Source organism: Felis catus, chromosome D1, assembly GCF_018350175.1.
Source record: "Felis catus isolate Fca126 chromosome D1, F.catus_Fca126_mat1.0, whole genome shotgun sequence".
Classification (NCBI taxonomy): Eukaryota; Metazoa; Chordata; class Mammalia; order Carnivora; family Felidae; genus Felis; species Felis catus.
In genome coordinates, this window is record NC_058377.1 from 73,316,656 (window position 1) to 73,334,267 (window position 17,612).

The window sequence follows — 17,612 nt, forward strand, 5'->3', positions numbered from 1 at the left end:
GAACTAGGTTGGCAGCAATGGAAATATTAAGAATGGTTTCATTTAAACTAGCAAACAAAAATGTTAAGTTTAGACAGTAAATGAAATGGGGGAAAAACACAATAACATGACAGAGAATGATTTAATTGGTGGGAAGGGGTATTATTTTTTAACAGTGTAGTGAGGAAAAAGATGAAATTGGAATGGTAACCTGGACATAAGGGGTGAGTCATGGGAAAGCGAAGAGAGAAACCATCCTGAGCTTCACAAGTTTAAAGATGGATGAGCCTAGCAAGCTCCCACACTCTTTAATCTCCATACTACACTTTATAATTACACTTTGCCCAAGTACTACAAGCAATTAATAAAGGGTTTGATTCTCTCATTTTGACAAAAAGCACTACACTGTAGTCTAATAAGCACTAGCAGTCATTATACCACCTTGAGCTCCTAGGAGCAACATTCTACACATAAAAGATTCACAACACAGGGCATTCATCAAGAACAACTTTCTGTATCTGCATGTATATATCACTCTTTGGGAGGGGGACATGGAAGGGGGAATACAATTACAGCAAGAGTTTCCTGTTCAAAGACATTTCACTAACAAAGCAGTTTTCAATCTAACTCAAAATCCCAACACTAGTACTGCTTTGTGAAGATAATTACTGAACTTTGGACTACTTTATTGTCCATTCATTTAACATGAATCATTAAATATACTCTGACATTACCCCAATTCCAACAGGACAAATAACAGTAAGCTTTTGTGCTAAATGTTATGGTATATGCCTCCATTTCCAACATAGCTTAAGAAAACATAAAACTGAGTTATAATCAAGAACCCCCAAATAGGGAATAATAATGAAAAACTGACATGATGAAAAACTGACATGAATTTTTCTAGAATATTCCCCCCAAACTCCAACATTACTATGGCTAACAAAACCTTGTCTTCACATGACACCAACTGCATTAAATTTGTAGTTTTATAGAACAGTGATAACAAAGAGGAGAAAATGTAGTAGCAAGACTTGAGGCTTAATTATCAGACTTATTAACTGTGTAATCTTAAACTAGTTAATCTCCCTTTGTCTTAGTTTTCTTATCTGTAAAAGATAGATCACATCTCAGTATTGTTGGGGTTAAAAAATATACGCAATGCCTAGTTTATAACAGGCATTTAATAATACATATATGTATTACACAAGTCCAGTTACTGGAACCATCACTATATTCATACCACTAAAAAAAAGGCAGCTTATCAGATGAAAAGATGTTCAATAGCATTACTCATTAAAGAAATGCAAATCAAAATCACAATGAGATACCACTGCATACCTACTAGAATGGCTAAATTATTGGAACCCTCATCCATTGCTGATGGGAATGTAAAATGGTGCAGCCACTTTGGAAAACACTTTGGTGTTTTCTCAATAAATGAAACAGAATTTCCATATGACCCAGCAATTCCACTCCTAGATATATATACCCAAAAGAATTAAAAACAGGATAACTGTACACTAACCCTCACAGCAATATTCACAATAGCTAAAAGGTAGCAACAACCTAACTGCCCATCAAAATATGGGTATACAAAATGTGGTGTTTTACTGAATCTCAAAAGCATTATGCCAAGTGAAAAAAGTCAGACTCAAAAGGCTATATATCCTGGGGTGCATGGCTGGCTCAGTTAGAAGAACATGCAACTCTTGATCTAGTGGTCATGAGTTTGAGCCCCGTGTTGGACATAGAGATTACTAAAAAAAAAAAAAAAACCAACAACGTTGGGATTGAGGGAGGAATGACTTCCTCTGAGTTGCAGATGACCATTTGTTAAATAAATAAATAAATAAATAAATAAATAAATAAATGGCTGAATATACTGTATAGGACATTCTGGGAAGGCAAAACTAAAAAAATCACTTATCTAGAGGGTAAGTGAAAGGTACTGATTAATCACAAAGGGGAATAAAAATAGTTTTTGGGGTGATGGAGTGTGGTGGTGGCAGTTATACACCATCACTAACTCATAACTTCTAGAGCTGATACCTAAAACAGATGAAGTAAATTGTATCTCAATAAATCTGATTTTTAAAAAAACCCTAGTGTGTCATACATTTCATTTTTCATTTTTTTTAAGTTTTTTTTTTTTTAAATGCTTATTTATTTTTGAGAGGGGGGGGGACAGAGCATGAGTGGGGGGAGGAGCAGAGAGAGACAAAGACACAGAATCTAGCAGGCTGCAGGCTCTGGGCTGTCAGCCTAGAGCCCGAAGCGGGGCTTGAATCCTACGAGCCGTGAGATCATGACCTGAGCTGACATCGGACTCATTTTTCATTTTGTTTTAATGTTCGTGTGTTTTTGAGAGAGAAAGAGACGGACACATAGAATCCGAAGCAGGCTCCAGGCTCCAAAGAGGGCCTCAAACTCAGGAACTGTGAGATCATGACCTAGAGGAAGTCAGATGCTTAACTGATTAAGCCACCCAGGCGCCCCCATGTCCTACATTTCAATACAGGCAGAATTCCAGTCCAATAAATGTCATTATGAGATCTAGTCAAATAAAACTAGGCTACGTTCCCTGGAGCCAAAAAGACCACCTTTTCTCAACTCAGCACTGTAGTCTAAAAAATATATACACACTAAACTAAAAAAAGAGGTCAGAACAGTTATAAATTATGTCATGAACACATACAAAGTAGCTTAATAAAATCAGCTTGATTATGGATACTTACAGCACTATGGTTTTTTATAGGTATAATTAGGTCTCCTTCAGAGCTTATCTTGGGAGGAAATTTAAGCTTCGTGTAATTCCCTAACCTGCAAATATAACATCTAAAAAATTGTTTTCCTGTTCACTAATTAGGTACTTTTTCCAAGTGTGTGTATCTCTCCCATCAACATCCACATTCTTTTCACCAAAAGGCAAAGCACCTGCTCGGATTTCCCTTTATTGTGTCCTATTGTCATTTTCCCTACCCTTTTATCTTGAAAGAGGCTTTTGTCTTTGCTTTTCCCTCGCATTCCACCACAGAACTTTATTTTTAAGTAGGCTCCACACCCAACGTGGGTCTCAAACTCACAACCCCAAGATCAGGAGTCCTGCGCTCTATCATACCGACAGCGGAACTCTTAATGTCTTCCTGCCTCCACTGTTATTTTCTGAAGATAAACTGCCAATTTCTGTTTTATAGGTAGGAAACTACTTTTTAAAAAATAGCCTGTTTCAATCAGGATTTCCCTTTATTGCAAATTTTTTAATTTTCTTATTTTTGAGACAGACAGACAGACAAAGCGTTAGCGGGGGAGGGGCGGAGAGAGGGAGACAGGATCCCAAGCAGGCTCCAAGCTCCAAGCTGTCAGCGCAGAGCCTGATGCAGGACTCGAACTCAACTACAAGATTGTGACCTGAGCCAAAGTTGGCGCTCAACCGACTGAGCCACCCAGGCGCCCTAAATTATTGCAAAATTTTTAACCAAATTTCTTAACACTGCCTATTCTATACCTTTCTCACAAATTTCTTATCAAATCCCTACTCATTTCACAATAGGAAGCAGCATTACTCATCTACTCATTTAGAGTCCAACTTCTCTCAGTCCCCTTAACCATGTCTTCCACACTACTCAAGCCACAAGTTCATAGCTTGTGTTAAGATTTTCTGAATCAGGCGATTTTCTGAATCAGGGGCGCCTGGGTGGCGCAGTCGGTTAAGCGTCCGACTTCAGCTCAGGTCACGATCTCGCGATCCGTGAGTTCGAGCCCCGCGTCGGGCTCTGGGCTGATGGTTCAGAGCCTGGAGCCTGCTTCCGATTTTGTGTCTCCCTCTCTCTCTGCCCCTCCCCCGTTCATGCTCTGTCTCTCTCTGTCTCAAAAATAAACGTTAAAAAAAAAAGATAAAAAAAGATTTTCTGAATCATCCAAATAATATAAAAGTTCTGACCACTGGCCTCCAAGTTCTTTATTGTGGATGTTTACTTATTCTCATCTCTTATTTCACCCCTGTCCTGTCCTTATCTTTTCAAATACTTCCTTAAACTTTTATTTTCTCCTAAGTTTTTCTCCAAGTTCTTCCCTGTGCACTGAAATAATTCTGTCCCTCACACTTCATCACCTTACTCCTACAGTAACAGTTTAAGTAAGATCTAAACTCTTTACTCAAGGGATACATGGCTGGCTCAGTCGGTAGAGTATGCAACTCTTGATCTCCCCATACCCCTACACTCCACACAGGGGGTAGAGATTACTTAGGAAAAAATAAATACTTGCTGCTAAACCAACAATAATTGCCTTCAAATATATTAAAAGAGTGTTTAAAAATCCCATACACAGCCAGCCAGTGTGGGATAGGGAAGCAAAACAATGGGGCTTGACCCCAATATATCAGAGTTCAAAACCCAGCTCTACCATTCACAAATTGTAATTATAATTCAGCGGTTTAGTCTTCCTAGGCCCAAAATTATTCATCTGTAAAGTGAGGACAATAAACTTATCTTTAAAAAAAAAATTCCATCTCAGGGGTGTCTGGGTGGCACACTTGGCTGAGTGTCTGACTTTGGCTCAGGTCATAATCTCACAGTTTGTGAGTTGAGCTCCACACGGGGCTTGCTCCTGTCAGCACAGAGCCTACCTAGGATCCTCTGTCCCCCACCCCCACCCTTTCTCTGCCCCTCCCAACTCACTTGCACTCTCTCTCTTTCAAAAATAACATTAAAAAAAGAAATTCCATTTGCTTTTGTACCTAAACAGCTAAATTAAAAATTTTAAGGAACCCAAAAAGTAGTTTAAAGTTATATAAATTTCCTTTTTAACTGCTTAAAATGTGAGTGTGTACTCTCCCTTTGTTTTCTGAATCCATCAGTTCTAAATAGCAAATTGCAGAGAAATGGAAGGATACAACATATACACAAATGCACAAAATAAAGATATCAAAAATGTGACTCCCCCAGAAATAGAGAAAACAAAGTTTCTTCTAGTCCCAACCTTAACCCTATGAACAACCTAAAAGATATCCTATAGCAATATTACTCCAAAGTATGATAATTCCCAACAAGATTCATGTATGAATTCTATAAAAATGATGAGAAATTATAAACTACTGATAACTCATTTCTCATAGGAGTTGGTTTTCCTTTTCAAGCAGGAATCCAAGACAGAACAGAATTTTCAAACTGTATATCTGCATTGTTCAGTCCAGTAGCTACTAACCACAAGCAGCTTGAAATGTGGTGCTTGAAATGTGGCTAGTCCAAAGTGAGATGTGTTTTTTTAAAGGGGGACTTTTTTAAAATTCATTTTTGTATTATTATTATTATTATTATTATTATTATTATTATTATTTAGAGAGAGCGAGCGAGCACAAGCTGGGGAGAGGGGCAGAGGGAGAGAGAATCTTAAGCCTGACATGGGGCTCGATCCCACGACCCTAGGATCATGACCTGAACCGAAATCAAAAGTTCTACACTCAATCAACCGAGACACTCAGGTGTCCCAAAATGAGATGTGTTTTAAGTGTAAGATGCATACCACATTTCAAACACACACACACACACACACACACACACACACACACACACACAAAGTAAAAAAGTATCTTACATATGTGGCTCTCATTTAGTATTTCTACTGGAGAGCATTAATTTAGATAAAAACTCTCAAATAAAAAAATGGATACCAAAAAAATAATTTTTTTTTTTTTTTTTTTTAGAAAACTGTTTTTTGTTTTTTTTTTCAACGTTTATTTATTTTTGGGACAGAGAGAGACAGAGCATGAACGGGCGAGGGGCAGAGAGAGAGGGAGACACAGAATCGGAAACAGGCTCCAGGCTCCAAGCCATCAGCCCAGAGCCCGACGCGGGGCTCGAACTCACGGACCGCGAGATCGTGACCTGGCTGAAGTTGGACGCTTAACCGACTGCGCCACCCAGGCGCCCAAAAATAATTTTTTTAATGGATAACAAAATAAGCAGCTTAATATCTCACTGCTTGGTAGTATCACAGCAAGGTCTAGAACCTGATCACCTTTACCCTAACCTCATTAATAGGAGAAACTCATCCTTTAAGACTCAATTTGAGTATCATCTTCCTCAGATGCACTCCTTTCCCCTCACCAGCCCATATGACCATATCCTTTTTAGTACTTTGGATCTACTACTGCCCTTATAACCATACTATTATCTCTTGTGTCTCATTTTTTTTCTATACCTGGAACCATTGCAGTCCCAGGCAACCTTGCAGGCCCTATGAAAACAAAGTCTTGCAGAGAGTTAATTTTTAGCCCTATTCAGGTACAACGAATCAAATCACATACTATGTAAATGCACAGTATTAAAACATTCACCTTTATCATTTACCTGTCTTAATTTCTTCTTGGAATATGGAAAATATAATAAAATAGATCATTTATGTTATCAAAGTGAGTAACAAGTTACAAAGCATTTAAAAAAGCGCTTTGCCCTGCTGCTCTGAAAAGTTTGGTCTGATGCTCTGATAAGAACTATGAGCTCTTGGGAAATTCAACACTCTCGTTAGATAGAAGTTCAGTTACCGAATGTGCTTACGAGTGCAAAATGTGCCAGATTAAAGAAAGATTCCTGGACATGTAACTCATGCACAATCTTATTTTAGAACCATTCATGGCAGAAGGGAGAAGCAAAGAATCAGATGCTTATTGGGCTCTCTGCTGTCAGCGCAGAGCCTGCTTCAGATCCTGTCTCCTCTCTCTGCCCCTCACCCACTCGCACATGCAGCTCTCTCTCAAAAATAAAATATTTTTAAAAATTAAGAAAAAAAAAGAATCAAATGCTTAATATACAGCTAATTGCCTAAAGTTATAGTTTCTAATTCCTAAATGCAAGCATGCCAACTTTTACGTTCCATTTAACAGCAAAACTTGTGAAACCTATGGATGAAAACAGCAAAATACAGCGCTTGCCAAGAAAAACTGCAAGCAACATGCACACAAAACAGATTTTCATAATATGCTTGGTATCTATATAAAGTCACTTTTGAATTAAGTTTGAGTGAAATAACAAAATCTCTCTATTCTCAGTCATAATGCTTTTCAGTACTCAAAAACAGTCTTAATATTAAACAAGCAATTCTCTTCAACTGTATAGACCTCAACTAGAGCACTTCAGTCTAACCTGCCATGTGGAATAAGAGCACTAACACCAAGTATAGGAGAATATGCTGAAAGGAGTCTACTGTGGAGACTTAATCACAAGCCAAGGAGGCAAAGGTACAAAGTCTTTCCTGGTGTCAGTGTCCCTAGACCTCCAAACTGGCTTTCCCCTTACACTAAGTCTTCACCACTCTTCTAATAGCTTTCTTTTTTTCTACATCTCTTCTACTCTGTGACTTACTCCAATATAGTAAACATTTTTCCCAGCAGAGTGTCTGTCTTGACACCCACTTGGAAAGATTTGAGGACCTCTTTAATAGTTAATCTCGTTCAAAGACGAAGACCTCCTTCCTATCAATTCAACACCCACTGTTCAAAATAAAAATCTAATTACAACCTCAACTTCTATCAGGCTGATGAACAGAAGCAACTACCACAGGCTCGCTCTTTCACGTTATCCCCAGCCTGTCCTCCTCACTTAATTTTCATTTCCCTCCTCAATCCCTGCTCCCCCCCCCCCCAAAAAAAAAAAAATATTTCCACAGATGGAGAATCTCTTTTTTAAAGCCAAACCATTCAGTGAGGAAAATAAGTATGTGCTTTTTTCTTCAACTATGTATTGTTCCTCTCTCACTCAGGAAGAGTTTAGAAAATATTTTTAATCTGACCGCACTCCCGGAAAGATGATGCGCTAAATACATACTGAAATAATACTGTTTTCCCGAAGCAAGTGGATTCGCGGGAAAAAGGGAAACGGGAGAGGAAATAAAATCATTATCCCATAAGCTGGAGATGGGACAAGGAGGTGAAGGCGCGGGGGGGGGGGGGGGGAGGGGGGGGAGGAGAGCTGCACAGAACTGAGAAGTGCAACACACTTCGCCACAATCTAACAATTCAACAAGAGAATAGGACCGGCCACTTCGGCTCCTGCCGGGCCCCGAAGGACAAGAGGGCTGTCTCCCTCCCCCCCACCCTTGGGAGAAAACTAACTTCCAGGCGCACCACCTCCCAGCCCCCGCCAAGAGGGGCCTAATGGGGGTGCGGGCCCCTCGCACCTTCGGCGGGACAGTCAGCAACGGCCTGGGTGGAAGCAAGGCCCGGGGGAGGTGAGTCTGGCTGGGGCAACGCCAAGAGTACCAGATGGAGGGTCAAAGGCGGGCACCCGAGGACTGGGGGCCGCCTCAAGAGACCCTCCCTTCCTGGGCCCCCGGGGCCCCTCACTGCCCTTGAACAGCAGGGTCCCGGATACCGGCCCCCGCCACACCTATCGCTCCTCACCTCACGCTGCCCGAGCCTCTGCCTCCACCACAACCCGAGCCGCCGGAGCAGCCACGGTGCGAGCCATTTCCCTCTCAGCCGCCGCCAAGAGACTCGGCGGACTCCACGGCCAGCCAAGCACAGCACGTCACTTCCGACCAGAGAAGCACCGCCTTCCGCGCCCAGGCTTCTGGTGGATTGGCTGGTGCAGACGGCCTACCTGAGGTAGTGGGCGGGGCTTGGGCGCGTCCCGCGAGGCTAGAACTCAGGGTGTGGGGGCCAGGCTCCGGCTTTCCCCGGGAAATGCCGAGCAGGCTCTGGATACCTCTCCTCGCAACGCCAGGCCGGGGACGGGGATGCCTCCTGGAACCCCAGCCGGCCCTCTCTCCGGCCGGGCGTCCGCCAATCACCAAAGTACTCTATTGTTCCCCTGCCCTCTCCGGGGATTCAGCAGTCTCCTCCAACCCGGCTGTGGCTCCCAGATTCGTGGCTTTGGCCCCAGGCCGCTGCGATATTAGTTTGTGACTGGAAGACTGAAAGGAGCAGGCAAGATATAAAATCATGCACTCCAAGCAGTATTTACAGACTCCTCACGGTGGATCAGGTGCTGTGGGGCGTGTAATTAGTAGTCCATCACGTGGATTGTGTAAAGCTCTTTCACATCAGTGTCTCATTTAATCCTCAGCAGCCAGGTATGGAAGATAGTCCAATGATAACTCACAGCCAGACAGACGGCTCTTCACTACATTACCAAATATCTTTAGATGCAATCTCCATAATAATATCTGCCTCATGAGAATTGAATAAGATTATGCCTGTAGAGTTGAGCCTTCAAATGTCCGATTTAAAAATTATATAACCATGTCAAGCAGATAAGAAAATTGTCCGCGTTTACGTATGGTGAAGCTGGGAGCAGGATTCAAACTCGGTTCTGATTCCAATCTGTAGCATTTTACAACAGATTGTCCCTTAAACGGTAAGAGAAGGGGGTGCGCTACTTCCAACGGCTTACAATCTAATGTGGTAGATAGACTGATTTGGGCTGCAATTTTCAGTTAAAAAAAATTTTTTTTTTTAATGTGAGAAGGCTGTAAGTAGAAACTTAGCTCCAACAAATAATGGGAAAGAAAAGTTTTCTTTCTTTCTTTTTTTTTTTATTTTGTAGGATGGATGTGAAGTGGATGAAGCCCTCTAATCACTGTAATAAACCTGCCTACACCTCCCAAGAAATGCGGAGACTGGATAGAGTTGCTATGCTATGGAGAAGTCTAGAAACAACTGTATTCTTTGTGGCTATGGCTACCAACTCCTACTCTTAGCTTTCCATCTCTTCCACCCCTCCCCCAACCCAACTTCCAGGCAGACTTTACACACCCTAGAAGAATGTCCCTTAGGAATCTGTTTAGTTCCACAGCATTGTTCTGCTTTATCTTCTCATCAAAGGAGGAATTTCTAGAATTGGCAGCTCTTTCACAAGATTAAAAGGGGAGGGGAAAGCGATTTATCTCAGCTGGTTTCCTAGCTTCTGCTCAAGAACTGAGTGTGCCTTCAGAAAGAAGGAAGACGCCTTGAGAGAACACTGTGTCTAGAGGGAATATTAACCATTTGACTTTTTTAATCTTTCTTATATTTTTCTTATGAGAAATATTTTCTGAGTCCCAGCAGCAGAGGGCCTTTGCTTGAGTGAACTTCATTATGTTGTTATACCTCTTGAATGGCCAATACTTAACAGGCTCTGATTGACCAGAAGGGTCCCAATAGGAAGAGATAGAAAGGGAGTTGAATAGTGCTCCAGATTCCAAAAAATCAGCATCCACAAATTGCCAGGTGTCAAGAATCTGAACTAGTAGCCCTCCCTTAGCAGCTTCTCTCTCTGGCAGAGGGTGTATGAAGATGCATGTGTTAGCAATAGAAATACAGATTTCTAGGACAAACTGGCACTGCTGTCATTTGAAGAACCAGATAAGAACATAGTTGGCAGCCATTTCTCTCTTCTTTCTCCTACTAGCTTCAATATTAAGATTTGAAGGTAGAGAAAAGAATTGAGGAGGAGGCATTATATTTTTAAGTGTTCCAATCCTAACCTCCCACAGAGAACTTAACAGCACCACAAATATTTCCAAACTTCTTCCAGTACCAAATGAGAAATGGGCAACCTTGTTTTATCACAGGGAAAAGAAAAAAAGGCTGATATTTATTGAGCATTTGCTAAGGCCAGGCCCTCTTCTTAGTGCTTTACAAGTCATTGAATTCCTCTAACAATCTTATTAAAAGGTGCCATTATGATATCCTCATTTTGTAGCTGAGAAATTTGAAGAACAGAGAGCATAAAGTAATTTGCCCATAGTCACACAGCTACTAAATAGTACAGCTGGGATCCAAACCTGGGTCTAACTGCAAGGCCCATGCTCTTTTACCTTCAAACTGCCCCCCAAAAGGCCATGGAGATTTTAACAGCTATAAAATAGCTACTAAAGGCCATTTATCAGTAAATTCTTCACTTTCCTTTCCCAATGCTGTATCCCTACCCCAGTAGAACTCTGCTGAGTCCTATACCACACAACGTAAAACCTGTGGTCTCTACTTCTTGGAGATCATTACCTAAGACAGGTAACACTGTCATAGAGAAATGACATTATGAACATTAAATGTGTGGGTAGTAAAAGGATGTAAAGTTTGTAGAAGGAATAGGGAATGTTGCCTTGTAATTCATTCAGAAAAAAAAAAAAAAGTATTGAGCCCCTGTTTGCAATATATCAGACACTATCATCTGTGCTAGAGATACAGTAGTGAACAAGACAAGGTGTCCCTGCCCTCATAGAGCTTAGTCCATGTCCAACATCGGAGACCAACATTGAACACCTAATTAAACAATTGTTTAAACTGTGATAAGTGGTGTGAAGGAAAACTACATGTGCTTTGATTTAGAATAGAAGGCAGGGGCGCCTGGGTGTCTCAGTCAGTTGAGTGTCCAACTCTTGATTTTGGCTCAGATCATGATCCCAGGGTCATGGGATCAAGCTTCGTGTAGGGTTCCAAGCTAAACATGGAATCTGCTTAAGATTCTCTTCCCCTCTGCCTGTTCCCATGCTCATGTGCTCTCTCTCTCTCTCTCTCTCTCTCAAATTAAAAAAATACATATAAAATAAAATGGAAGGCAGAAAGGCCTTCTCTGAGGAACATTGAGCTGAGGTCTAAAGGATGAGTAGAAATTGAGTGAGGATGAAGGAGGAGACATCCCAGGCAGAGGGACAGTGTGTGCAAAGACACTGAGGGAGGAAGGAGGATGGTTCAACTGAGGAACTGAGACGCCAGTGTTGCTGTTGTACTGGGAACAAGGGGGAAGTGGCTTCAGAATTGGTGGTGAGGCAAGCAGATCATGCCAGGCCTGGGAGGCTATATTAAGAATTTAGGTCTTTATCCTAAGAATGAGGAGGATTTTAAGCTCTCAAATGATCCAAGTTATATTTTTAAAAGATTTCTTAAGGCTGAGCAGAGAATGTAACAGAGAGAGGCTACAGAGGATTTAGGCAGCCCAGTTTAGAGATTATTACAACAATATAGGGAAGTGACAGTGGTGGCTTGAACTTTGCATAAGGCACAGTAAATATAAAGCTGAGTCAGGGCTTCTGTCCTTGGAGATAGTCAAGTAGGAGAGAGAGATTTGGAAACAAGTATGATGTAGTGAACATTACTAGAGAGAAGTCCAAGTAACATTGGAAGCTAGGAAGTTCAGGGGAAAGAAGAGGGGAGGATGGAAGGTAATTAGTTATTTATTGCTACATATCAAATTACCCCCCAAACTCAGTAGCTCAAAGCAATAAGAATTAACTATCTCATTGTTTCTTTGGTCAGAAATACAGTTACAGACAAGCCATCTGCTGCCAGTCTCATCTAAAGGCTTGAATGAAGAGAGATCCACTTCCATTTTCACTAACATGGTTGTTGTAAGGTCTTAATATCTTGAAACATGGGCCTCTCCACAGGGCTGCCTCACACTATGGCAGCTGGCTTCCTCCTACATGAATGACCAAGAAAGAGCAAGAAAGAACAAGAGTGTGTGAGAGAAAGCACCCCTGAACAGAAGCCATGGTCTTTGTAACCTGATCTCAGAAGTGAGGTCCCATCACTTCTGCCATACTCTATTCATTAGAAGTGAGTCAATAAGGAGCTCCTGGCTGGCTCAGTTGGTTAAGCATCCGACTCTTGGTTTCAGCTCAGGTCATGATCTCACAGTTTGTGAGTTTAAGCCCTACATTGGGCTCCTCGCTGACAGTGTGGAGCCTGCTTGGGATTCTTTCTGTCTATCTGTCTCTCTCTCTCTCTCTCTCTGCCCCTCCCCCTTCAAAATAAATAAATAAAACTTTAAAAATATATATGTTAAAAAAAAAAGGAGTCAGTAAGTCCCTCGTGTTCAAGAGGAAAGGAAAACACAAAGGTGAGGCATACACAAAGGCTTGAATACTAGGAGGTGGGGAGAGGTCACTGGGGGTCATCTAGAAGCTGGCTACCACAGCAGGTTTCACAGAAGAGGTAGCACTTGAAGAGGTTATATTGGAGTTTTTCGGGAGCATCTCAGGAGGAAGGGCTTTCTAGGTAAAGAAAAGGGTATGTGAAAGATACAGAGGTATCTTTCTATAAATTTACCTCCATGAATTCTACCAATACACTTGCATCTTTGTGAAAAAAATATACATATACAAGGGTAGTCATTGAGGCATTATCATCTTAGTTTGCTAGGGCTGCCATAACAAAGTACCACAAACTTACTGGCTTAAACAATAAGTTTATTGTCTACAGTACTGGAGGCTAGAAGTCTGCGATCCACGATCCACAATCCACATGCTGGCAGGGTTGCTTCCTTCTGATAGCTGCAAGGGAAGTATCTGTTCTAGGCCTCTCTCCTTGGTTTATAGATGAATGTATTCTCCTTGTGTCTTATCATCTTCCCTCTTAAAGGTCTCTGTCCAGCTTTTCTCTTCCTAGAAAGACGCCAGTCAGATTGGCTTAGGGCCCACCCTAAGTGACCTCATTTTAACTTGATTATACGGAACCTATCCAAATAAGGTCACACTCTGAGATATCAAGGGTTAGGACTTCATTATGAATTTTGAGGGTAACACAATTCAACTGAACAGTCATATAGTAGAAAAAGAATAAAAGGAATCTGAATTTTCAACAATAGGGAATGGATTAAGTAGGTTATGGTATGTCATAAAATGGGAAATGGAATACTGTACTATATAGCTGTTAGAAAGATGTACTGATAAGGAAAATCTCCAATGTGGAATAATCTCCAATATTCTGTTAAAGGAAAAAGCCGAGTTGACTGATAATTTGTGAAATGCTAGTATTTATGCTTAAAAAACTAGAATGTGTTGTAACAAAATAGGAAACCTTGGGAAAAATACACAAGAAATTAATAGTATTGTCTGTGTCTGTGAAGAACTCCTGAAAGGGTAGAGGTCAGCATATAGAAGGGAGCCTTCTTTTTTACTATAGACTCCTTTTGTACAGGTTGATTTGTAATCATGAGCACATACTACTTTCAAATTAAAAAAGAAATATATAGGAGCTTAGTAATTTCAGCATGAAGCATATTTAGAGTGTGCTGGATGCTAATAATTCTGATTAGAAATTGAGTGACAAAAAAAGATAAAAAAAATAAGTTGGTGTGGAACTGTGCAGACTCAGTGTGTGATGAAGGATGGGAGTTGTGATTAGTTCTCATGTTATAAACCTGTTTTAAAGTGGCGGTGGACTATTTTATCAGTCCTTCAAGGCTTTTCTAGTCCAGGATTCTCTAGCATAATCCTAATATTAGATTCAGTTGGTTTCAATAAATGTTAATCTTTTTTTAAGTTTATTTATTTTTGAGAGAGACAGAGAGAGAGCACAAGTGCATGCAGAAGAAGGGCAGAAAATCCAAAGTGGGCTCTGCAATGACAGCAGAGAGCCCGATTTGGGGCTCAAACTCACAAACCATGAGATCATGACTGGAGCTGAAGTCGGACACTTAGCTGACTGAGCCACCCGGGGACCGCCAATAAACATTAACTGAGGTCAGCCAGAAGCCAGGCTGGGTACAGGGAAACAAAGATGAATACAATATGATCCTGCCCTTGCAAAGCCTAGAGTCTAGTAAACCCAAAAATAGAACTGAAAAAACACAAAAGGTAAACAAGTAGAAAATGTCAATACACTGTGGTAAAAGTTATGGTAAAATGGCATACCTAGTACCAACAGAGGAGCACCCAGCCCCACTGGACCAGAGGAAGAAGCTCTAAAGAATGAGCAGATGTTAGTCAGGTTAGGGTAGGAAACAATGCTTCAGGCAGAGGGAAAAGCATGAGCACTGGTACAGAGACCTCAAAATGGCTCAAGGTATTTGGAACTACTTGGAATTTAAATATTTCCAATAAAGGCAACTGTTTAAGAGGGTGGCTGAAAGATTTTTAAAATCTGTAGAGCTTTGTAAATTTATTCACATGGGTATAGTAACAGGTTTTTTTAAACCCATTTCCCCATACGATGGGTCCTGATTTTTAATTATGGTCACTGTGGCTGATAGTAATCTCCCTGTTTTCTGAAATCTTAACATCTAATTACTTACTCAGTTTAGTCCTTAATTACCTCCTATCTTAAAGTGTTTTCAAATTGTTCTGTAATTATAGCTTCCTTCCATCTATTGAGTTCTTAGTGTTAGACATTGTGCTCAGCAGTACAGATACTGTTTCATTTAGTCCAAAGCCTAAACTTTTTACCACTACCATCCTGAACTTCTCCAAGAGAAGATCATAAGCTCCCTGAGGGCAGAAAGCAAAGTTTAAATCTGGTTTCCCTTCTCATAGTTTCCCTACCCAGCCTCTCCTCCACTTAACTCCCTACATGTATAACTTCCTTTGACCTTATACACCCTCCAGCTTCTGCCCGATTTCTTTGTTTCCCATGATGACAAAACTCAGAACTGTATATACTTGCTGGGTTTCTCACCTCACCAGGCTTTCATCTCCTCCACATACTGAAATGTCTCCTATCAAGTCATTATTGGCCCACATGTTGCCAAAGTCAGGTCAATTCTCTGTCCTCATCCTTCTGGATCATTCAGCAGTTTTTGACATTAGTGACTGATCACTCCCTCCTTAACACATTTTGCTTTTTAGGCTTTCATGATGCCAGGTCCACTTTGTTTTCCTCCAACCTTCCTGCTTGCTTCTTAGTCTCTTGTCAGCTCCCTCCCCTTTATCAGACTTCCAAAGGTAGGAATGCACCAAGACTTAGTCTTCAGCTCTTTTTGCTGTTTATACTGCCTAACTAGATGAATTCATCTGCTCCTATGATTTTAAATACCATTCCTAGGCTAATGATTCTCAAATTTGTATCTCTGGCCCCTGACTTCTCCCCTGAAATCTAGACTTGGGTAACCATCTATTTGATATCTCCAATTGCATGTTGGGTGAACAAGTCAAAATTAAGATAAACACAGATTAAGAACTCTCAATTATTACCCCACACCTGTTCCCCACTTCCCCATCCCCTCATCCCCTCCACAACTTACCCATCTCAATAACTGGCACCATTAGCCCAGTTACATAGGCCAAAAGATTAGGAGTTAGCCTTGATTCCTCGCATCTCCTCACATTCCAATCAGTAAGTTCTATTGGCTCTATCTCTGAAATATACCCTACTGCCTAAACTGACCCTCCTTGCCCTCTCAGTGCTGTAATCTGGTGCAAGCTATCATCTTAATGGGCCTTCCCATATCCAGTCTTGCTCCAATAAGTTCGTTCACCAAGCAGTAATTGGAGTGATTTTAAATGGTAAATCAGATCACCTTACTCCTGACTAAAACTGCGGTAGCTTCCCATTGCATTGAGAATAAACCTTGCCTTTATTTACAAAGGCCTTGCACTATCATTTCCCTGTTTCCCTCTACCTTAGGGCTCTGCACCTTGCTCACTATGTTCCAGCAACAGTGGCCTTCTTTCCATTCCTAAATGGGTAAGAACAGGTAAGCTCTGTCCTGCTCTGATGACTTTATACTAGCTATTTCCTTTGCCTGGAATGCTGTCCCTTGGGTTTGACTGGCTCCTTTTGGTCATTCAGATCTCTGCTTAAATGTCACCTGCTTAAAGAGAACTTCTCTGACTACCCAATCTAAAAAGAGCCACCTGGTCCTCATGTATATAACATCACTTTTATTTTATTTTATTTATTTTTAACATCACTTTATTTTAATGCTCTGTAAAGCATCAGTCACCTCCTGATACTTTAAAAGATTTATTTTAGTACATTGTCTTCTACACTAGAAGGTAAGCTCAATGACAGCGGGGACTTTGTCTTGTTCACCACGAATCCCTATGCATTTAGAGTAGTGCCTGGAATTTAATAATTATTGATTGAATGAATGAGTGAATTTACTTCCATTTATATTTAGTCTTTCCCCCCACAGTTAAAAGGACAGCCAAGACCCATGTCTTAAAGGGATTAGAAATGAATGTGAATTATGAAAGGCAAATATATTTTTTTAACATCAGGGCTGTGAGATCAAGACCTGAGCTGAAATCAAGGGTCAGATGCTTAACCAACGGAACCACCCAGGCGCTCCTGCAAGACAATTATTATTTAAATGAAAGTCCTGCTTTGTAAACCAAGAGTGGACAGCATTTATACCACCACTGCAGCATTAAAAAAGATTCAGTTGAGAGTTACTATATAAGACATAAAATGAAGTTGGAAACTTTTCAAGGAAGAACTATCAACTGCTTCCTTCATGTGCTTCAAGAAGGATATCAATTTTGTGCATCATAAAAGTTATATGTGTAGGCTGTGACTCACAAGAGGAATAGCCAACCTACTCATTTCTCTCCTCCTCTCCCCTCCCTATAAATATCATAAAGAAACAGCTATGATAGGCTCTTGAAAGAGCAGCTAACATTTTCTGAGAGCTTACTGTATGGTAGACTCTAAGAGTCTAATGGATTTAGTGAATTAACTCCGTTATTCTTCACAATAACCCTATGTGGAAGGAATAATATAATTCCCATTTTACAGATATGAGGCACAGAGAGGTTAAGTTACTTGCCTGGGTCACAAAATAAGTGGTAGAGCAGGACAAGCTGACCCCAGTGCCCCACTTCTTAATCATCTATCATGCTGTCCTAAGAGGTGGCATTTCAATGTATATGTTTGTCACCACAGTACTCCTCTTTGAGACTATGGAGGAGGGTATGGATAAATACATGGGGGTGTG

The 17,612-nt window shown here is 40.9% G+C and overlaps 2 protein-coding genes across 4 annotated transcripts in view; one reads left to right on the forward strand and one right to left on the reverse strand.

Moving 5' to 3' along the window:
- Window positions 1-17,612, reverse strand: part of PIK3C2A (phosphatidylinositol-4-phosphate 3-kinase catalytic subunit type 2 alpha) — a 189,521-nt gene that overhangs the window by 110,238 nt on the left and 61,671 nt on the right. The window contains exon 1 of one of the 3 annotated variants that reach the window (XM_006937126.5): window positions 8,381-8,498. The exons of the other annotated variants lie outside the window; for them this stretch is intronic. The gene's annotated coding sequence lies outside the window, so the exon portion shown is untranslated. Of the gene's footprint in view, window positions 1-8,380; window positions 8,499-17,612 lie in introns of those variants that run through there. 3 annotated transcript variants of the gene reach the window in all.
- LOC109492038 lies at window positions 8,135-11,267 on the forward strand. The gene is made up of 3 exons (XM_045038095.1): window positions 8,135-8,192; window positions 8,340-9,051; window positions 9,525-11,267. The coding sequence occupies exons 1-2, from the start codon at window positions 8,135-8,137 to the stop codon at window positions 8,882-8,884; spliced, it is 603 nt and encodes a 200-aa protein (XP_044894030.1). The 3' UTR covers window positions 8,885-9,051; window positions 9,525-11,267.

Bases quoted from the DNA above. Each gene is read 5' to 3' on its own strand.
- LOC109492038 (XM_045038095.1), top strand. From the start codon at position 8,135: ATGGGGGTGCGGGCCCCTCGCACCTTCGGCGGGACAGTCAGCAACGGC. The intron at 8,193-8,339 runs GCAAGGCCCGGG...CTTGAACAGCAG, and splicing joins CAGCAACGGCCTGGGTGGAA to GGTCCCGGATACCGGCCCCC.